The sequence below is a fragment of the Cyprinodon variegatus genome, unplaced genomic scaffold (assembly GCF_000732505.1).
Source record: "Cyprinodon variegatus isolate N-32 unplaced genomic scaffold, C_variegatus-1.0 Scaffold241, whole genome shotgun sequence".
Taxonomy (NCBI): Eukaryota; Metazoa; Chordata; class Actinopteri; order Cyprinodontiformes; family Cyprinodontidae; genus Cyprinodon; species Cyprinodon variegatus.
The window spans coordinates 763,833-781,578 of NW_015150694.1; the positions used below are offsets into that span (position 1 = coordinate 763,833).

Below are 17,746 nucleotides of genomic sequence, written 5' to 3' on the forward strand. Positions count from 1 at the left end.
ATGCAATGTTTCTCTCATAATATTTGTGTGGGAGAGTTCTGTAATTTTATTTATCTGTTCTGTAATGTTATCAGTTTGAATCGCTGTGAAAAAACAAAACACAACAACTTTTTTGTTCCCCAAAAAAACCCTGTTTAGTAACACATTTCCCCTCTAACAGTATATATCTTGTTTACAATCAAAGGTGCAAAAGACGAAGAATAAAAAGAAATAAATGAAAAACTGTGTAATGCCTTTGGTAATTTATGTGTAAACACTCAACATCAGAAAACAAGGTAAAGCTTAGCATAAAGAATATTTCAGCATACATTTCAGTGCTTATGTTTTAACCTTTTGGTCTGTTGCTATTTATTTTTGCTACATATCCTTCCTTAATGTTTTGTAAAAACAGATTTGTTGGAATTCAGTTTCTGCCTTATGCTTTTACTTCTACTTTAGTCCTCCTGACCTTTGAGAAAATATTTTGTTTCTTCAAACTGTACATGTGAATAAACAACAGAGACTTAAACTGCATAGTTTCATGTTCTGACCACAGATTTTTAGCTCAAACACCATATTTACAATCCAAAATTTGGATAAAAACATCCCAGCTTATGATCATGACATTCTGTGTTTTCCGGTTCAGTCCTTTGTCAGCGTGAGTCTTCCCCAGTTTCACTCTCTCCTGATGGTAGCAGCAGCTTCCTAAGGATGGGTGCGTAGAACGGACCAAAGACTGTTCGGTTGAAGTGAACAATTTGCCCAAAGGCCGTCCCCAACTCTGCTAGCTCAGGACTCAACAGCCCGAGGGGGAAATGCAGCTCTGGACGCCTTTTACCCGAGCCGCCTTGCAGCATGGCCAGGAGGGAGCCCTGAACTCTCTCTCCTGCGTTGGGTTGAAAAACAGAAGGAGGAAGGTCAGAACGGTGAGGCCATCATCAAAGTTTGAAGGCATGTCAACAGGGAAAAAGTGAAATGAAGTGCTATCTATTTTTTCCCTTTACTTAAATGAAAAAGGTTGTTTGTGAGGCAAACTGTGAATCCCTAAACACAAGCTTTCAACGGCCTTTAACATTAATAATAAATCTAATTTAAAAGCACTTGTTAACCACTGTAGGTTTACAGTGCATCACAAGTTAAACAAAATTTAAATGGGTCAAATGCTCTACAAGTGAACAAGTCATAGAAAAGCTGATCTAGATATGTAAAAAAAAACGGGAAGCAAATCAGTAATTTTATCTTTAATGAATAAAATGGCTAAAAATACTGATGCAGAATAAATGAATAATATTTTAACCTGCGTATATGAAGGTTAATCTCTCCCTGTGCTGCTGCATCAAGTTTGAACTATTTCATGATAAACAGGAACGAGGCTAAACGTCTTCTAGAAAACTTCAAGTCCAGTTGCTTAAATAGAAATTGTCAAGCTTGACCATGACCTAGATGATAGAGAAGCTTCACAGATATGACAGAAAAAATTAAATACTTAAAGGTATAGTGGAGGATTTTCACAAATTTCTGAAAAGACCCACCCTCTCCCTTTAACAAAAAAAATGCACATGCACAACCTTTAACCCGCTCCCGAGAGGGAACGCTTGGTAAACGTGTGCAAAAGCGTGCACAAGTTAATTTCTCCTTGTGCATGCTTTGTTTAAAACTGGGTGTTTGCATCGCTCAAACAAGCTTACTTTCCAAAATATTTGTAATTTCCACTGTCAGACTCACCACTGGTACTGTAAGTGAAAATGGGGACAAGCATGTAGGATGGCCTTACGTAAACATATCTCCAGAATGATTGACAGTTAGGAGGACAACTTATTTTTATGATCCACCCAGAAAAAGAACAACCTCCACTATACCTTTAATATGTTTATTTGATTTTTTTTTTTCAAATATGCTATATTCAAATTCTAACTTCTGACTCGCTAAGTTTCTTTAGTTGTTATTCTAATGATTAAATATATCAAATATCAGTTATATGTTAATTACAAACTGGCCTTTTTTGCCTTTGGTATTATATAATCTGATGTGCAGATGAAATGTAAAAGTTACATAGAAGCAATGTTATTATTGGCTTTAAAAGGGAGTTACAAATTGCTATTGATGCCCAGTTCTGGGAAGAAAAAAAAACAGGAGTAAAAATAGTAGCAAATGGGATTTTGGTATTTTAGAAAGAGATGATAAAAACCTCAGTTTTATCACATTTTAAGTTGAGGAGGTTTGAGGTTCTCTAACATTTAGTTTTGTACAAACAGAAGCAAGAAGGATGAAACGAGTGGGAGTAGAAGTGCATAGCGATGGAAACAGATATTATGTTTTCAGGGAGATTAAGGAGATAAACATATAATTAATCTCTTTGAATTCGTCATCTCCCTTATATGTGTTATGGTGTGTTTATGGGAGATGGAGTCAAAGCCTGCAGTCAGAAAGCAAAAGGCTGATTAATATTTAGGAGGAGATGGTTGGAGTTCTAATGTTTCTGTTCTACAAAGGATGATGTAAACTATCCAGGAATCATTCAAAGAGATCAAATGCTCAAATTTGTTCTTTTTTTTGCTTTAAATTGGTCTATCTTATAATCAGAACATCTGCATTTTCCGCACCACACTTTGATTAAAGAGAAGCAGTGGAAAATAACTACTCTTGGAGTCCTGCCTGACCTATAAGTGTGCGAACCGGGTTGTTATTCTTCCACAGGTCAGATATTTGTCCTCTCAGCAGATCCTGGCTCTCCTGAGGCATCCCCCCTCCTCCCTGGGTGCTCTGAGCTTCTTTCACCTGCTGCAGCACCGCCTCTCCAAGCTCCAATAGGGCCCTCTTGAGGTCGACTTCCCTGGAGCAGCAGAAACAAGAGTTAAACTCTGTACCAGCTCAAATGTATTGGGTTTCGCAGAGAATTATTATGCTTAATGTTTAATTAGGGATTAAAAGCTTCAAATATTTAAAAGTCAGTTATGATTGTAGGATGCGTAAACCTGTTGGTCTGCAGTCATCCAATAATTATGACAAGGTTTCTCTTAAACAGAAAAAATTAGGTTAGCTGGATCTGTTCTGACAACCCAGTCGTCTCCTGTCACCCCCATTGGTGTCCATCTCATACGGTACCTGTTCTCCATGACAGACAGCACATACATCACCCTGTCCTGATCTTACCTGGTGTGACTGCCTTCCAGCAGGGCAGTGATAGTTTGCCTGAGTTTACCTACAAACCCTTGTAGGGAGAAAATTACACCCCGACACTGAGTGCCAGTCAGGAGCAACACTGAAGCCTCCAGGACCAACATCTGGAGCCGCTGGCTCAAAGCGTCCAGGCGGGATCGGTCCATTAGCATGCTCTGCAAAACACAGGCACCTCATTGCCATGAGTAATTTCTCAAAGGGTTTCCTGGTCATGTACTATGACCTCATGAATATATATACTAGTTTCTCACTCTGGTTGGACACAAATATTTTAAGAATATATTATCAAGCCCTGTTAGCTTTATTTCAATTGTTTTTTACACTTTATTTTTGCTCTAATTGTTAGATTACAGAAATCTATTCTATATATTTATTATAACAAATTGAGCATGTATTGCAAATGCATACAGAGAATAAACTAATCTAAATTTATATATTTATGTGCAGGGATGTTAAGACTAAATATTGTCAGACTCTCCTATTCCCAGTTAGGCTTTTTAATAAAAAAAATAAAATAAAAAATAAAAATCCTGTATCTATGACATAAATAAATAAATAAACATAAAATTAGAAGTTACACTGCACAGGTACAATTTACGAAAACAGTTCAAGATTTCCTGTGTGGAAAGTCCTCTTTGGTCTTTCATGAAGGTTACTTCGCAAATGTTGCGTTATTTGATGCTAAATCACAGCTTTTTCTGTGAGTTTTACTTAAAGGTCCCTTTAAATTAAAGCTGGTTGTACAGAAATGTTAGAGCAACCAGAAGAGCCAAATAGGTCAAATAAACTGGTAAAAAAAAAACTCTATAGATTCCCTTTCCAAACTAAACACATGTGCAGCATTACTGATGGTTGATAAGTGACTCCATCTGACAGTGCCGTGATGATACATGTAATTAAAGAGTTTGGAGCTGATGGTCTACATGAGCTGTGATGTCCTGTCACATGTGTTAACGTGCAGCAGGGTGAGGAGGAGCGTATGGAGCTACTGTATATTCCCACCTAATCAATAAAATATAACCCAGTGAAATAAAAGGAGCTGTGAGAGTTAATTTTGCAGGCTGGCACTACCTCTGGATATTTCTGGTCTTGTGGGTCCCAGTGGAGGAGACGCATGTAGGCGCGGTTTAGAATAGCCGTGGCACTAGGAAGAGCAGGCCTGTCAGAACCAGGAGAGTTGCACTGATCTTGGAGCGTCGCTGCCTCCTCGGATGCTGCCGCCTGAAGCCAAGCAGCTGTGTTGTCAAGAGAAGCTGAGAATAAAAAAAAAATGGGGAGATTCTGAAATTAAGTTCCAGTTAAATATTGCTCCAGAAACCGTTGATATTTACAGGATCTTTTTTTTTTTTACAGTGCAAAGATGCAGAATAATCTATGCTTACTTGAAGTTCTAAAAATAGATTGTCTATAAGACATGATGGGAGCTGATATAAATGAACAAAGGCATCAGTCAGCAGAAAGGTACCGAAATCCACTGCATTGCATGTAGAAATATTTTCACTGTAAAGTTGTGGAAAATTAGTGCAAATTCAGTTATAGTGGAAACACCTAAACTTCTCAGAGCAGAGCTGAAGGAATCAAAGGAACTTCTGCCCAGCAGGTTATATATGAGGAAATATCTGGACTAAAGTGAAGCCTTTAAAATGTCCATCTGAAATCTAAAGACCTGTGGCAGAAATGAGAAAAAAAACATTAATTTTTTTTATTATGCTATATAATCCCCAAAAGGTTAGTTCTAATCCAACGTTCATTGCCGATCATGATCTTTTCTGCAACAGGAACCAGAGCTGTTTTTTAAGGAGGATGGAATGATGAATGGTTTCAGGTACCAGTAGGCTCTGACCAGTGTGATCAAAGCTGACTGAGTGAACAAGATAGATGAGGGGAAATTTCATGGCAGAAAGGTTAAGTTTTGAAATGAAAAAGCTAGATGGGGTTTATCTAGAAAATATCTGCGTAACCCGATAGATTGGAAGAAATGATTGCAGGGAAAAGCAGAAAAAGATTAGGCTTCTACCAAAACAGTTGGAGAGCTGCAACCAATCCAAAGTGTTTTTAACTAAGCAATAGCTTTAGGGTGTGCACACACAACCAGGTCATTGTTTTGTTTTGTTCCAAGTTTGACAAATTTGTTTTGTTTTCTGCTGAATTGCAGAAAATTATTATCTAATTATTTGTTGGAAATATTCATTTAATTATTCAGATCTTTTCCTCATACTGTAGATCAAAAAAACCTGGCCATTAGGCAGACGAGGACTTCTGATAGTGACTTTAATATCCCTAGAGAAAAAGTCCTCTACCCACCTGGATGACTACGTAGAGGACTGACACCATACCATATATTTAGAGCAGAATAATAAGACCTGTCTCCTTTATCCTCAGAAGCCAGATGTTTGCAGGTGTTAACGTGTGTTAGCATTTTGATTATGGCCTAATGCTCTTAACAAAACCTACTCGTGTTCTGGAAAGCCAATAAAACAATATAAGTAGAAGCTATTTTAAGAATAAGTAGCTTTAGCTTAACTTTAAATATCTGTGTGAGGATTTAATGTCGGGTTGTTCAATTTCTCACACAGAGCATTAGTAGATAAAACACTGGAGGATGGTGATTTAATGCGACAGAGGTCAGAATCTGTTTAATTGAATACTGAGACATTAAATTACCGTAAATGTTCTTCTCACAAAGTCACCTATGCCATCTGCATATATCTCTGTCATTGCTTAATTAAAACTGAAGAGCGAACCCCCTCCCCTTACCTGGGTGCTTGTCTAAGATCTGCTGAAATTTGGCTCTCTCATACTGCACCGCCTGCTGCAGGAGATGAGGCCTCAGGCTCTGGATGGTGAAGTTAACCATGTCGGTCTTCATCAGCCCCAAAACGCGGAAGATGCCCCTGAAAGAAAAGGATGACACTTTGAATTTTTTACCGTGGCTTCCAAAGGTATTCGTATCTATAGCAGCTTTTCACATTTTGTAGCTTTATAGTGTATTGTTTTGGTATTTTAAAACCACCACTTAGTAGTGTATATTGAGACATCTAAGGAAAATAAATTATACAACCTTTTTAAGAAATAAAATCGAAATGTGTGGAGTGTGTTTGCATTTAGCCCCCCATAGTATGAATTCACTAATGAAAATCTGAAGTAATTGCCTTCAGAAATAACTAGAGCACTGAATGAGTGAAGTAATCTGATTGCAATATGATCTCAGTATAAACAGAGCCGCCCTTATAAATTCAACACACAGTTTATATTATATGGAAATGTCCAGAAGAAAGCAACTATTAAAATGAAGACTTAAAGGTGCAGTGGAGGATGTTCTTTTTCTGGATGCATCATTAAAATAAGTGGTTCTCCTAATTGTCAATCATTCTGCGGATATGTTTCTGTGCATGCACAAGTTTAGGTGTATACGTATGTGTGGTGAGCCACGGTTTCCGACAGTCATAGAATCTCACCTTTCTCACCGCAGTTCTTTGAAAATGGCAGAGGGGCGTAAGAGAAAAAGAGCCCACTAAGTGTATGAGAAGAAGAGAAAGGCCTCAGAAGAGAGAAACAAGATCAGAGTGTTTTTGGGAGATTCTTTCATGCGATGGCACACACTGAAAGCACCGGTCGGGCTTCCCACTGATGCCTCGGTTGTAGAGTTTCTACTCAACTGGTAAAGTTTGGCATGCTAATTAAAAAAATCCAATTCACATCACTGCTAGTAAAATAAGGAGAGATGGGCTCCTGCATCCTCTCAGACGCATTTAATAGGCGTTTCCTCCCAGGAGCGGGTTCAGGGTTATGCAAGTGCAGAGGGCAGATCTTTTTAAAAATTTGCAAAAATCCTCCACTATACCTTTAAGGAAAGATTGCATTTTCATACAGCATGAAGCCCAAAATAGAAGATGCATTAAACAAGTAAAACAACACTGGTCACAGATGAGGATGAGATTTTGCCGTCTGGCCTACATGCAAAAATCTAGGTATGATGACAAACTAGCACTGATCCTAAACCTAAGCTCATCATTGTGGTAAAACCTGTTGGTGGCAGCATCATGCTGTAAGGGGGAGTGTTAGCCTAGTAGTCAAAGCAGTGAGCTTGTGCTCTCAGAAGGTTGAAGGTACCCAGTTTGATCCCCATAGCCTCCACTCTGGGTCCCTGAGCAAAACCCTTAACCCTACCCTGCTCCCTGGGTGCTGCACAATGGCAGCCGACTACTCCCCAAGGGGATGGGTTAAACGCAGAGATAAAATTTCTTAAGTGTGACATCAATAAAGGTCAATTATGGCTAGCGGCTGCCTAGCTAAAGTCCTGCAAACAGGAAGCCGGGTTTGTATCCAAGCTGGGGGCAATGAGCTGCCATTGTGGGTTCGTAGGCAAGACCCATCTCGCTAATGCCTGCTTTGGGGAGTGGTGGCCTAGTGGTTAGGGCATTGTGCTTGAAATCCTGAGGTTTTGAGTTCAAGCCCCACTCCCACAGACTGCTACTCTGGCTTTCTGAGCAAGACCCTTAACTCCCACACTGCTCCCCGGGCGCCGCACAATGGCACTCCACTGCTCCCTAAGGAGATGGGTTAAATAGAGTTGATTTTGTTGCTCTGTACTTGTGACAGTGCAATTATAAAAGAAAAAAAAAAGAAAAAGGAATGCTTCATTAAGCACATCCACGTAGTTGCTCAGTGTAGACGGGATTATAGATGGAGCTAAAAAAAAAAAGGTGGTTAAAAAAACAACAACTATGGGATAAAGTTTCACATTCTAGCAAGACAACAAGCCTAAAGAGAAAAACAACCAGAGCTTTAAATTAATCCGTGACAACCCTTAAAAACTGTTGCTCATCTAGTCTGACTAGTCTTAGTGATTTAAGCTAATCTTGTTCGCCTTCAGATGTGCAAACATACATTGAAATACTTAAAACCTAGAGCTGCAAACAAGGGTTATTCTGAGATATATAAATTCATACTACTCTTTATGGTTTTATTTGAAAAGAAACTTCAGCTCCACACATTATTCTATTATCCTTTACATTTATGGACTGACTTGTTATAATCTATCAAATAAAATCAGTGCTTTTTGTTGGGCTTACTCTAATCACATGCGAAAATGTTTAAGAGATATGAATTGCTGGCTACAAACTTTATTTGTTAACATTGTTAGATTTTTGTGGAGTATTCAAATAAGTTTGATGGATCAGTCTTCTTACCGAAGAAGCTCGACGGGCTCCTTGAGGTCTCGCAGTGCCATGACCTCGGGGTCACGTACTGGAGCACATAAAGAGGCCATGGTGTTGATGACAAATCCAGCCAGCCTGTGGAGATCCAGAGCTCCATGTTGAACCTGCTGCTGGATCAAATCCATGTCCAGCACTTCGTCCAGCTGGGACCTCAACCGGACATGACCGGGCAAAAGCAGCGACTGAAGCATCTGAGAGGAAACAGAAGCTGTGTTGATCTCCTGTTACAGACTATTTTTTTTTTTACATCCATTATAAATCCTCTCCAGGTCTCTGAACAGTATTGAGCTAAAAGTAAGAAGAAATGTGCTGTCACTCCCTGCCTCATGAAAGGCTTTTACACAGATCACTTAATTAGGTTGGGCAAACAGATTTTATCATTTTAATGCTAACGTTATCTGATTTAATCGGGTTCTACAGGTTTGCAGGCTGCTTTTTTTTTCAGGCTGCATTCCTGGAAACCTAAAATAAATTTTTGTTTAGACTGGACTTCTTTTTTCCCCATTTCATTTGAGGGAATTTTTTTAATCTTTTTTCCTTTCATTTGCCTGTATGATCTGGTTGACTTGTCTCTGTAAAGTGCCTTGAGATGACATGTGTTGTGAATTGGCGCTATTTAAATGAAAGGGATAATTGACTTTTTTGTGGAAAGAAGACCTACAGTTTTGACCTCCTGCAGGAGGATAACTGCTTGGCTGTAGTTTGGAGGATCGCTGCTCAGTTGTTCCTGAAGGCTGTCCCAAAATGCCCGGTGAACGACGTCTGTCACTCTGCCCTCCAAGCTAAAACAGAAGCAGTCATTTAATTTAAGTAAACAGTTTGATTTATGAAGCTGTAACCGGTTACATGTCTGTCTTGCCTGTCAGTGGGAGGGCTCCTTGGTTTGATGCAGAAGTCTCCATTCACCACAATCTCATGAGCGAGGCTCAGGTTGGAAACACAGTTTTCCAGCTCCATCAGACAAGATAATGAGGATGTGGGTGGACTCCCTGAACCCACATGCACATCACACACATATATATATAATTAAACTTCTATGGTGGTAATAATTCAATTATTAACAGGGTTGGAACGCATCAGAAGACAGGAGCTGTTGTAGAAAAGCTTCACATACCTGCAGGAGAGTCGAGTTTTTCCAGACTGGGAAGGTCAGCTGGGGAATCATCAGAGGGCACCTCTCTCCGACTGGACATGTCTGCAGTAGCCAACACTTCTTTTCCTTGTTAACTATATATAACACACAAGGTGTTTGCCTTTTATATATATTATATATATATATATATTATATATATATATATATATATATATATATATATATATATATATATATATATTAGGATTGTCACGATACTAAACTCCTCAACTCGATACCGATACTAAGGAAAATATTCGATACTCGATACCATTTTCGATACCACAAGGATAAAAACAAAGACTCCAAAATTCTACAGAAATATTTTCATTAATAAATTAAATACAATAAATAAATACAATAAACAATAAGAACAATATTTTGAGGTTGTATGCTGTGCACAAAATTAAGCAAGCTTGATAAAAAACTTAAAAAATTAAAACTAAGTGTTCCTTCTTTGGCTATGCTTTACACAGATAACAATGACACTAGCCAAACCGGTTAAGAAACAAAAATTATTCTCAGCAGCTGCAATTGGGCTCTTACAAAAAAAAAGTCTGAAACTGAAAAGTGCACAGAATTATTCAATCACACAGTGTTCAGAAAGTGCATTTTCCTCTATTCTGCATATATATACTGTTTTCTCACCCCTCGTGGGGTGGTATGTGTCATCCTCAAGCTCGGGTCCTCTACCAGAGGCCTGGGAGTTTGAGGGTTCTGCGCAGTATCTTATATATCTTATATATATATATATATATATATATATATATATATATATATATATATACACACACACACACCATCTTTAAAGTTCATTTTTTAAAGCTCAATTCTGTTTTTTTATTAAAAAAATGGAATTGGAAAAATTATCTTAAAAGATGGCAAAGCTCAATTTATATAATATTGTAATGTTATACCTTTATTTGCATAAACATGTAGATTTTAACCATTTACCAACTAACATGTATCTCAATTTAAAGATTAATAGTTTTTTTGTATTATCTAGAATGGCCCTCGTCTATTTCTATCTTAAAATGTCCAAAATGTAATAAAGTTACAGAGAATGTACAAACAAAATAAAAGAACACTCCAATATCTCAGCACGGAATTAATTATTAAACGTTTCAGTAATTAACTCACCAGGTGTTGACTTTAAAATGACTTGATAAGTGAAACGTCAGTGAATCTCTCAGGCGTTTAAACGACGATTCCATCACCGTCAAGTTCAAACCTGGACCGTACCATTCCTATTTAAATGGGCGGGGGTGTAAAAAAAATTATATTTGTTTGCGGTTTGACCAGATTTTAACATACATTCGCTGTTCGGTTAAAATATATATATAAAAAGGTTTACTTCGTGCAAATATGTTTATTTGAAAAAGAAATGCCTCAGATACTCGTATTTCATTTTAGTTTGGTCCAATATCAAATCAAAAAGAAGGGCGTGTCTGTCGCGGAACTTCCTGTTGATTCTATTGTAGCCACTCTTTTCTGTTGTTTTTCTTTAAAAACAGTGGAAACAAAACGGAAAGCTGTCGATACTTTTTACAACGCTCCTTTTGTATAACGCAGTTACTTACTAGAAAAACCGGGTTTCCGGCTAAGCCCCAGCCTGAAAAAAGATCGAGAAAAAGTCCCGTCTTTATAGATAGACCTGGTTCAGCCTTGTTTTAATATATTAAACTAGATATTATAATTATTTATATTAATATCATTAATTATATACGCATTTAATTATATATATATATATATTATTTCCAATACTCTTAACAGAATAATTTCATGTCCTTTGTACTTTTTAATGTTTTACATTTGTGATAAGCATATTTTTGAACAAACAAAACAAAAAAAATCCAACCATAACCTCATCTCACCATTTTCTTTCCCCCCATTATTCATAAATTTTATTTTATTAAAAAAAATGTTAATTTCAAGCATGTATTTAGTTTAGTATCAATTAATAAAACGTAGAGAAAAATCCAAAACCCATAAAAATGTATTTTATTCATAAAGAGCAGAGCAAACGAATATCATAGAAGTTCATGTATTTAATAGTTGGTCACATAATTTTTTTAAATGTATTTTTTTAGATGAATTGCTGCATTCATGGCCTGAATTTGATCAGCAAACCATTGTGTAGGGGTGATAAGGAGACCAGGTTGTTTAAATAGCACTTTATACTCAGCAACATCTTAAGGTCAATTTTCATCTTGATCATAATTCCTAGAATTTGTATGGTGGCTAAAAATATGTGAGTTTACTCCCCTGACAAGTACAATCTGGTGGAATGGTTATTTGTATCAGTCATCCGACTTTACGTCATGCTTCATCCCAAGCGGGGTCGTGAGGGTTGCTGGTGCCTATCTAGAGGCGGGGTACACCCTGGACAGGTTACCAGTCCATCGCAGGGCAACAGAGAGAGAGAGAAAAAAAAAACATTCACAAACACTCACGCCTAAGGAGAATATAGAGAAGCCAATTAAGCTAACAGTCATGTTTTTGGACTGTGGGAGGAAGCTGGAGAGAACCAACACATGCATAGAGAAACATGTTAACTCCATGCAGAAAGACCCTGGGCCGGGAATCGAACCTTAAACCTTCTAGCTGCAAAGCAGCAGTGCTACCCTTTGCCCTACTAACCAGCCCGAAATGTGGGACAATTGATGGAATTATCCATAAAGTCCTGACACTTTTTGTGAGACGTTTGCTTTGAGCAAAATTGATAATCTGTAAGAAAAAAGGACTTCAGAGAAGTGGGCTGCAGAAATTATTTAGGCGCCAAATATATAAAGCAAACCAAGACAAAACTCTTCTGCAAATTATTTATAACTGCAAAACATGTAAAACCATTTTCATAAATACAAGCTTTTGACAAAGAATTATCTAAAAAAGTTCATTTTCTATCACACAAAGAAAACGTTTTTTTTTTGTTAAAAAAGACGTGAAATAAAGGAACGCAATGGCATTTTATAAATTTGCATATATCAAAATATTAAAATGGTATTAACAATTTCTTAAAATAAAAATGATAACTTATAGAAAGAACAGTACCAAGCTTTTCCATAAATGAACTGCTTTACATGGACAAACTTGCATTGTTAAACAATTGCACACCACAACATATTGTGCATAAAGATGACCAAAATAAAAAGATAAATCAGGTTTTGTCAAGAGCAGCAAACCATTTTGTTCCTTGTATAAATTAGTGTCTTTGAAACCTGAGTCAGAAAATTAATGCCATATCTTAATAATTCTGAAAAAGATCATTTGTAAGTATTTTAAACCCACCCACTGAAATGAAAAATGACACAAAAGAGGCTCCTAAAATTGTTTTTTTTTTCCCCCTCTGCATTCATTCCAGTTTTGCTCTTTGATAGCTGTGGGCTGTTTTTTGTTAGACAAAGTAAAAAGGAGCCCCTCTATTGAATTAAGAAAAAAAAACATAACACCAATGATTAAATGCAATCTTCTGTTCTCAGACTCTCAGCCATCTCTTTCTTTCACACACCAACAAAACTGTACAAAACATGAACTTTATAATAAATTCAGACTTCACCCGTGCTTATCACAATGCCACAGATGAGCACAGATTGTGCTGCAGCGTGAGCAAACCCAGGCACAACTGAGCAGGTAGGGTACTCCAGCACTGCTTACTTTTACATCTGTTCTCTTTTGTAAACTGGTTTTTATTTTTCCCGTTTCAGGCTTGGTGTTGTGGAGCAAAATCCTGGTTTACTGAATAAAGTATAGCTAATGGTGGTAACGTAACACTGATCAGGTGGGTTTTCTTACTCGTACAGATTAACCAGCACTTTTTAGCTTCCTGACAGTACATTAGAAATGCTAGGCATTTTTAGTTTGTTTTTGAAGTTGCGTGATTTGACCTTAACCACAACTTTTCAAATCTAAGCACTAAATGACCCTGTAAGGCTCTTTTTTTTTTTAATCCACGCCTGCAGAAATATGACAAAATGACTCCGATTACTACAGGCTGGTGAAGTAGAAGCAGGATGAGTTCATTTGTGTTGATAGAGGAAGTGGTCCAGTAGTGCTGAGAAGTCCGAGTTACTGAGCAATCAGTGCTGCTAGTGCCGTCACCTCAATTCACACACAACACTTGCTATGAGTCTTTGAGCATGTTGATGCGTGCAAATATCTTAAGTGCAGGTCCCAGTTTAATGTTCATAGTGCTCATTAGGTGGTCCTCCTTCAACAGGAGCAATGCCTGTCCGTCGATCTCCTGAGAGCGAAACTCGTCAGCAATCTCTTGACAACCTGAGCAAACAGAAAGGAATTGCGTTAAAAAATAAGATTCGTGGATGCACAGCTTTGGGAATCAGCCCGTTTATAAACACTACCAACCTGGGAGAGAACAGATGAACTCATAAACCTCTTCTACGTTCCACTTGGTGGGGTCATTGGGCATGAAGCGATCGCCGATTGAGGGTACATCTCTTGCGCCGCAGCTCTCTTGCTCTGAGGACTTGCTTGCTTGTCGGTGGACGGGGACCTGGGCTGAGGTCGGAGCGGGAGCGCGGGGTCCTGAGCTGGCTGCTGACATGGGAGATGGTGGCTCTTCGTAGCTGGACATGTCTGAACACGGGCTGGACTCCTCCTGACTGGGCTGAGAGGCATGTGGCGAGGATATAGAGCCTCCCTGAGGCTGCTGGGGTGACAGGGACATTTTCTGAGAAGGAAACAGAAAAAATTATATTGAGACTTTAACTGATCAAGGCCACTGGGGAAAAAAATGATTTAATTCTTACAACTGTTTCAATAAGTTATTAAACAACTTTTGGAGGTTTCTGAATCAAATGATGCAGCCATTCAGTTCTAATGACATGAGACATAAGCATGTCATACACCGAATGTGAAAGATGAATTAATGGAAAGGATATAAAACAAGTTATGCTAAGTCAAAAATTTTGGAGGGTTCTAACCTCTTGTTATATTGTCACAGAATTTCAGCAATACTAAACCACTGCCTCTAGATTGACTTACAGTGCTTTATGCTCCCTATATAAGATGTGCAGCAGGCAGAAAATCCCAAGTAATTATTCAGGCTGTTCACCAATAAAGGTTGCCTTAGATCATAGAGCAGTCAATGATCCATATAGAGCGAGAGAATCGGGCCACAGTTAGTCCAAGTTCATCAGCTTAACCAAGGAGTAAAAAGTATAAGCAATAACACCAAACAAACGTCTGAGCATCTTTACCTGCTTCTTTGCTTCTATACTGGAACGTCCATGAGACCTTTTACGCCACCGACTTGATTTATTCTTCTCAGGACGAAAAAGTCCAACCCGTTTTGTACAGCCCACGTTGTACCTGTTAAAAAACAAAGTCTCCAGTTAAATCTAGTTTTTATAGAATCTACATTACACTTTTCCTCTCAGCTTGATTATACATAGGCCATTAGCTATATGTTTTTAAATTTGCTAATTGGCAGATTTTTTTTTATGTATTTTACATACATTGCCTTAATATACATTTTCTTTAGCAAATTCCATGACCTTTTACTATATTTAGCTGGAATCATGGCCCTTTTCTCCTAGCAGAAAAGCCCCTTTTGTTCTGTTATTTACACATGTTCTTTAAATGCAACAATCAGCTGTAAATCCTTGACACAGAAGGAGGGGGCTAAAATTATCTCACCTATATTTTGCCCCTAAAACCTTTAGGACAGATTCCAAAAACAGTATCCACTATGAAGCCTGTAAATGATTTCCAGGCACTGGAGGAGAGCCTGAAACTAACCGTATTGGCGATGTGTGTGGGGGTCATGGGATCACAGATTGCATGAATAATTGAAGTCTAAATGCAACTTTTCAAAATCCAATACCAAAAACGGCCAGAAGATGGCAAAAGTGCATCTATATCTATTGTGAATGAGAGGTCGTGTTCAGTTAGGAAAGCACAAACCCTTATTTCCAACTCGCATACACGATCAGTTATTGACGCATGTAAATCAGCTGTTGCCGTAGCTCCTGGCAAACGTGAACAGCACCCGCCCCCTTCTTCTTCTGTTTCGCCAATACGGTTAGTTTCAGAGCGCTCCTTTGCTACCACTGGCTGAGAAACGCAAGAGGGATTTCGCATGTCTTTTTAAAATTTATTTACCGCCAATTTATTTGAATGATTTTTATTTATTTTTTTAACCCACGGGCGATCGCTACGGGGCCGGAATACAGTAATCCCTGCTAACCGTATTGCATGTTAAGTTCAAATAATTAATAAAAGAAATCTTAATTTTATTTAGATCTAATGTCAGAATGGTTTTGATACCGTGGTCAGTAAACGCTTTGGTCAGTAAATCCATACATAAAGGAAGGAATTTAAACACTTAATCAACTTACCTTTTTGCACAAACCACAGAGCAGAACCTCTTCGATCCCTTGAAGGTGTACGCAAAATCCACGCAGCCGCAGTACTCACAGGTCAGCTTGGGTTCTTCTTTTTCTGTGCGGAAAGACAAAACAAACAAACATTAGACACTAAAACTAGAGGTTGATTTTTGCAAAGGAGAGACTTAGTTGAAGGAAAGTGATTCCAAAATGTGAACATCAAACACTGAAAATAGTGCATACAAATAAAACATGTGTTCATGAAGTAAATATTTAAAAAGTATTGTTCACATTAAATTTTCCTGATCCGATATATGCAGCTGATGCTTGGTTCCAGTATGTGGAACACAGCACATGGAAAATGGATCTACAGTTTAAAAATGATTAGCCTCTCTTGTACAAAGATATGAGATACTTCTTCTGCATTCTCCTTGGTTTACATGATCAAACCTTTCAACAGAATTCAGCAGAGCCATCATAGAAATCAGGTAAAGCATCCTGTGCAGAGAGGAAGCCATGTTATTTAGCAGGTTGTTGTAGACTGGCTGGGAGCCAGGTGCAGGGTAATTGGTTTGGTGAATAGATGCATAAAATTAGGAAGCTAGAAGAGCCCATTTTCTATTTATGATACAGCAGGTGAAGTGAGCTGTCACCGTTGTGAGCATGATTTCACAAATTTTACGCCTTTCTTGAAGATGGATCCAGGAAATATGGGAACAGAGAGTGGGATAATCCACTGCTGTAACAGGATGAACCTGCACGAATAAAAGTAGACAAACTGTTCAGCTTTAATCTGTTTGGTCTCACCTGGTTGGTTCATGTCCTCAGGCTCGGAGTCGCTGTTCGCTGCATTGCTGAGGGGAGTTTTGTCTGGGTCTGAGGACAGCTGATGATCCAGTTTCTTTGGGCTATCGATGAGAATCGGCAGACGCTCCACCTAGAGTCAGAATTAAAACATTAAATAAAGAGAACAACAAAAAGAAGAAATAAAGCTCAGAACCTGTGATCAGTAAGAATTAGGAATGCACTGAAAATTCGGCCAAAAAGACCCAAAGATGCATTTTTGGTTTTTGAAATTTTACCCCAAAAGAAACTTGTGATGACGAGGCGAAGGGATAAGAGCCACATGCCTACAGGTTGGACTTATTTCACCATCTCTGAGAAAGACCCATGGATGGGGATTTGCCAAACATGCCATGGTGATGTTTTAGAAAAGGTAAGAGGTTTCCCGGTGAATATGCAAAATCAAAAGGCATAACATAAAAATATCAGTGGCAAATAAATATTTTGATGCTTTTGTAACTGATTTTTTTGTCATGATTTGGTTTTAGTAAGCTTAGTACACAACGGAGCCAAAAATGCCATGGTTCTAATAATTGACAAAATTTCTTTCAGTGTTTCAGTTCTCTACTTTTAGTTTTTGGATTCGGCCAAGAATTTTCCATGCATCCCTAGTTAAAATGTCAAATACATGCTTCTCCAATATATAATCATAAGGCGAGTTTTCTCAGTTTATCATTTAAAATAGTGAAATGCTTCTTAATCATACCCTCCAAGCCTTTTTTTTTCAGGTAATTTGAATTATTGTGCTGTAAAAACCCACATTTCTTCTTTTTTTTTGTCCTTGCCTTGTTGATTGTAGGTTCACTTGCTTCTACGGGTTTTACACTCATGTTTGCATAATTTCAAACTTCCAGTATTTTTATGGTCTCATGAAGCTGCAGAGGGTGCTGAGCACATGGCGGCCAAAAGCAGTGTGACAGTTTAGGAAAAAGTGAAAGGGTCCTTGTGTATTGATTTTAAAATTAAGTATAATGGAATGCTTTTTTTTTTTTTAAGCGTTATATCAAAGTTTTCATTATTTTCACAGCCCTAAATTAGACACAGGT

General features: G+C 38.0%; 2 protein-coding genes across 7 annotated transcripts in view; both read right to left on the minus strand.

Moving 5' to 3' along the window:
* Positions 1 to 115: 115 nt before the first annotated feature.
* tcp11 (t-complex 11, testis-specific) lies at positions 116 to 10,751 on the minus strand. Its single transcript, XM_015381759.1, has 10 exons — positions 10,654 to 10,751; positions 9,496 to 9,608; positions 9,241 to 9,370; positions 9,043 to 9,163; positions 8,352 to 8,572; positions 5,917 to 6,053; positions 4,231 to 4,412; positions 3,133 to 3,314; positions 2,640 to 2,812; positions 116 to 865 (listed from the first exon to the last, which is right to left on the minus strand). The coding sequence occupies exons 2-10, from the start codon at positions 9,572 to 9,574 to the stop codon at positions 633 to 635; spliced, it is 1,458 nt and encodes a 485-aa protein (XP_015237245.1). The 5' UTR covers positions 9,575 to 9,608; positions 10,654 to 10,751; the 3' UTR covers positions 116 to 632.
* Positions 10,752 to 12,355: 1,604 nt separating this feature from the next.
* The window catches only part of LOC107089155 (polyhomeotic-like protein 2), a 51,533-nt gene continuing 46,142 nt past the window's right edge, over positions 12,356 to 17,746 (minus strand). For 4 of the 6 annotated variants that reach the window (XM_015381782.1, XM_015381781.1, XM_015381779.1 and 1 more), the window contains exons 11-15: positions 16,665 to 16,794; positions 15,870 to 15,972; positions 14,730 to 14,841; positions 13,876 to 14,200; positions 12,358 to 13,788 (exon numbers count right to left, since the gene is read on the minus strand). In XM_015381782.1, the coding sequence (XP_015237268.1) occupies positions 13,634 to 13,788; positions 13,876 to 14,200; positions 14,730 to 14,841; positions 15,870 to 15,972; positions 16,665 to 16,794 (825 nt within the window). In that variant the 3' untranslated portion in view covers positions 12,358 to 13,633. Of the gene's footprint in view, positions 13,789 to 13,875; positions 14,201 to 14,729; positions 14,842 to 15,869; positions 15,973 to 16,664; positions 16,795 to 17,746 lie in introns of all 6 variants that reach the window. The other 2 variants (XM_015381780.1, XM_015381778.1) reach the window with 2 other exon arrangements.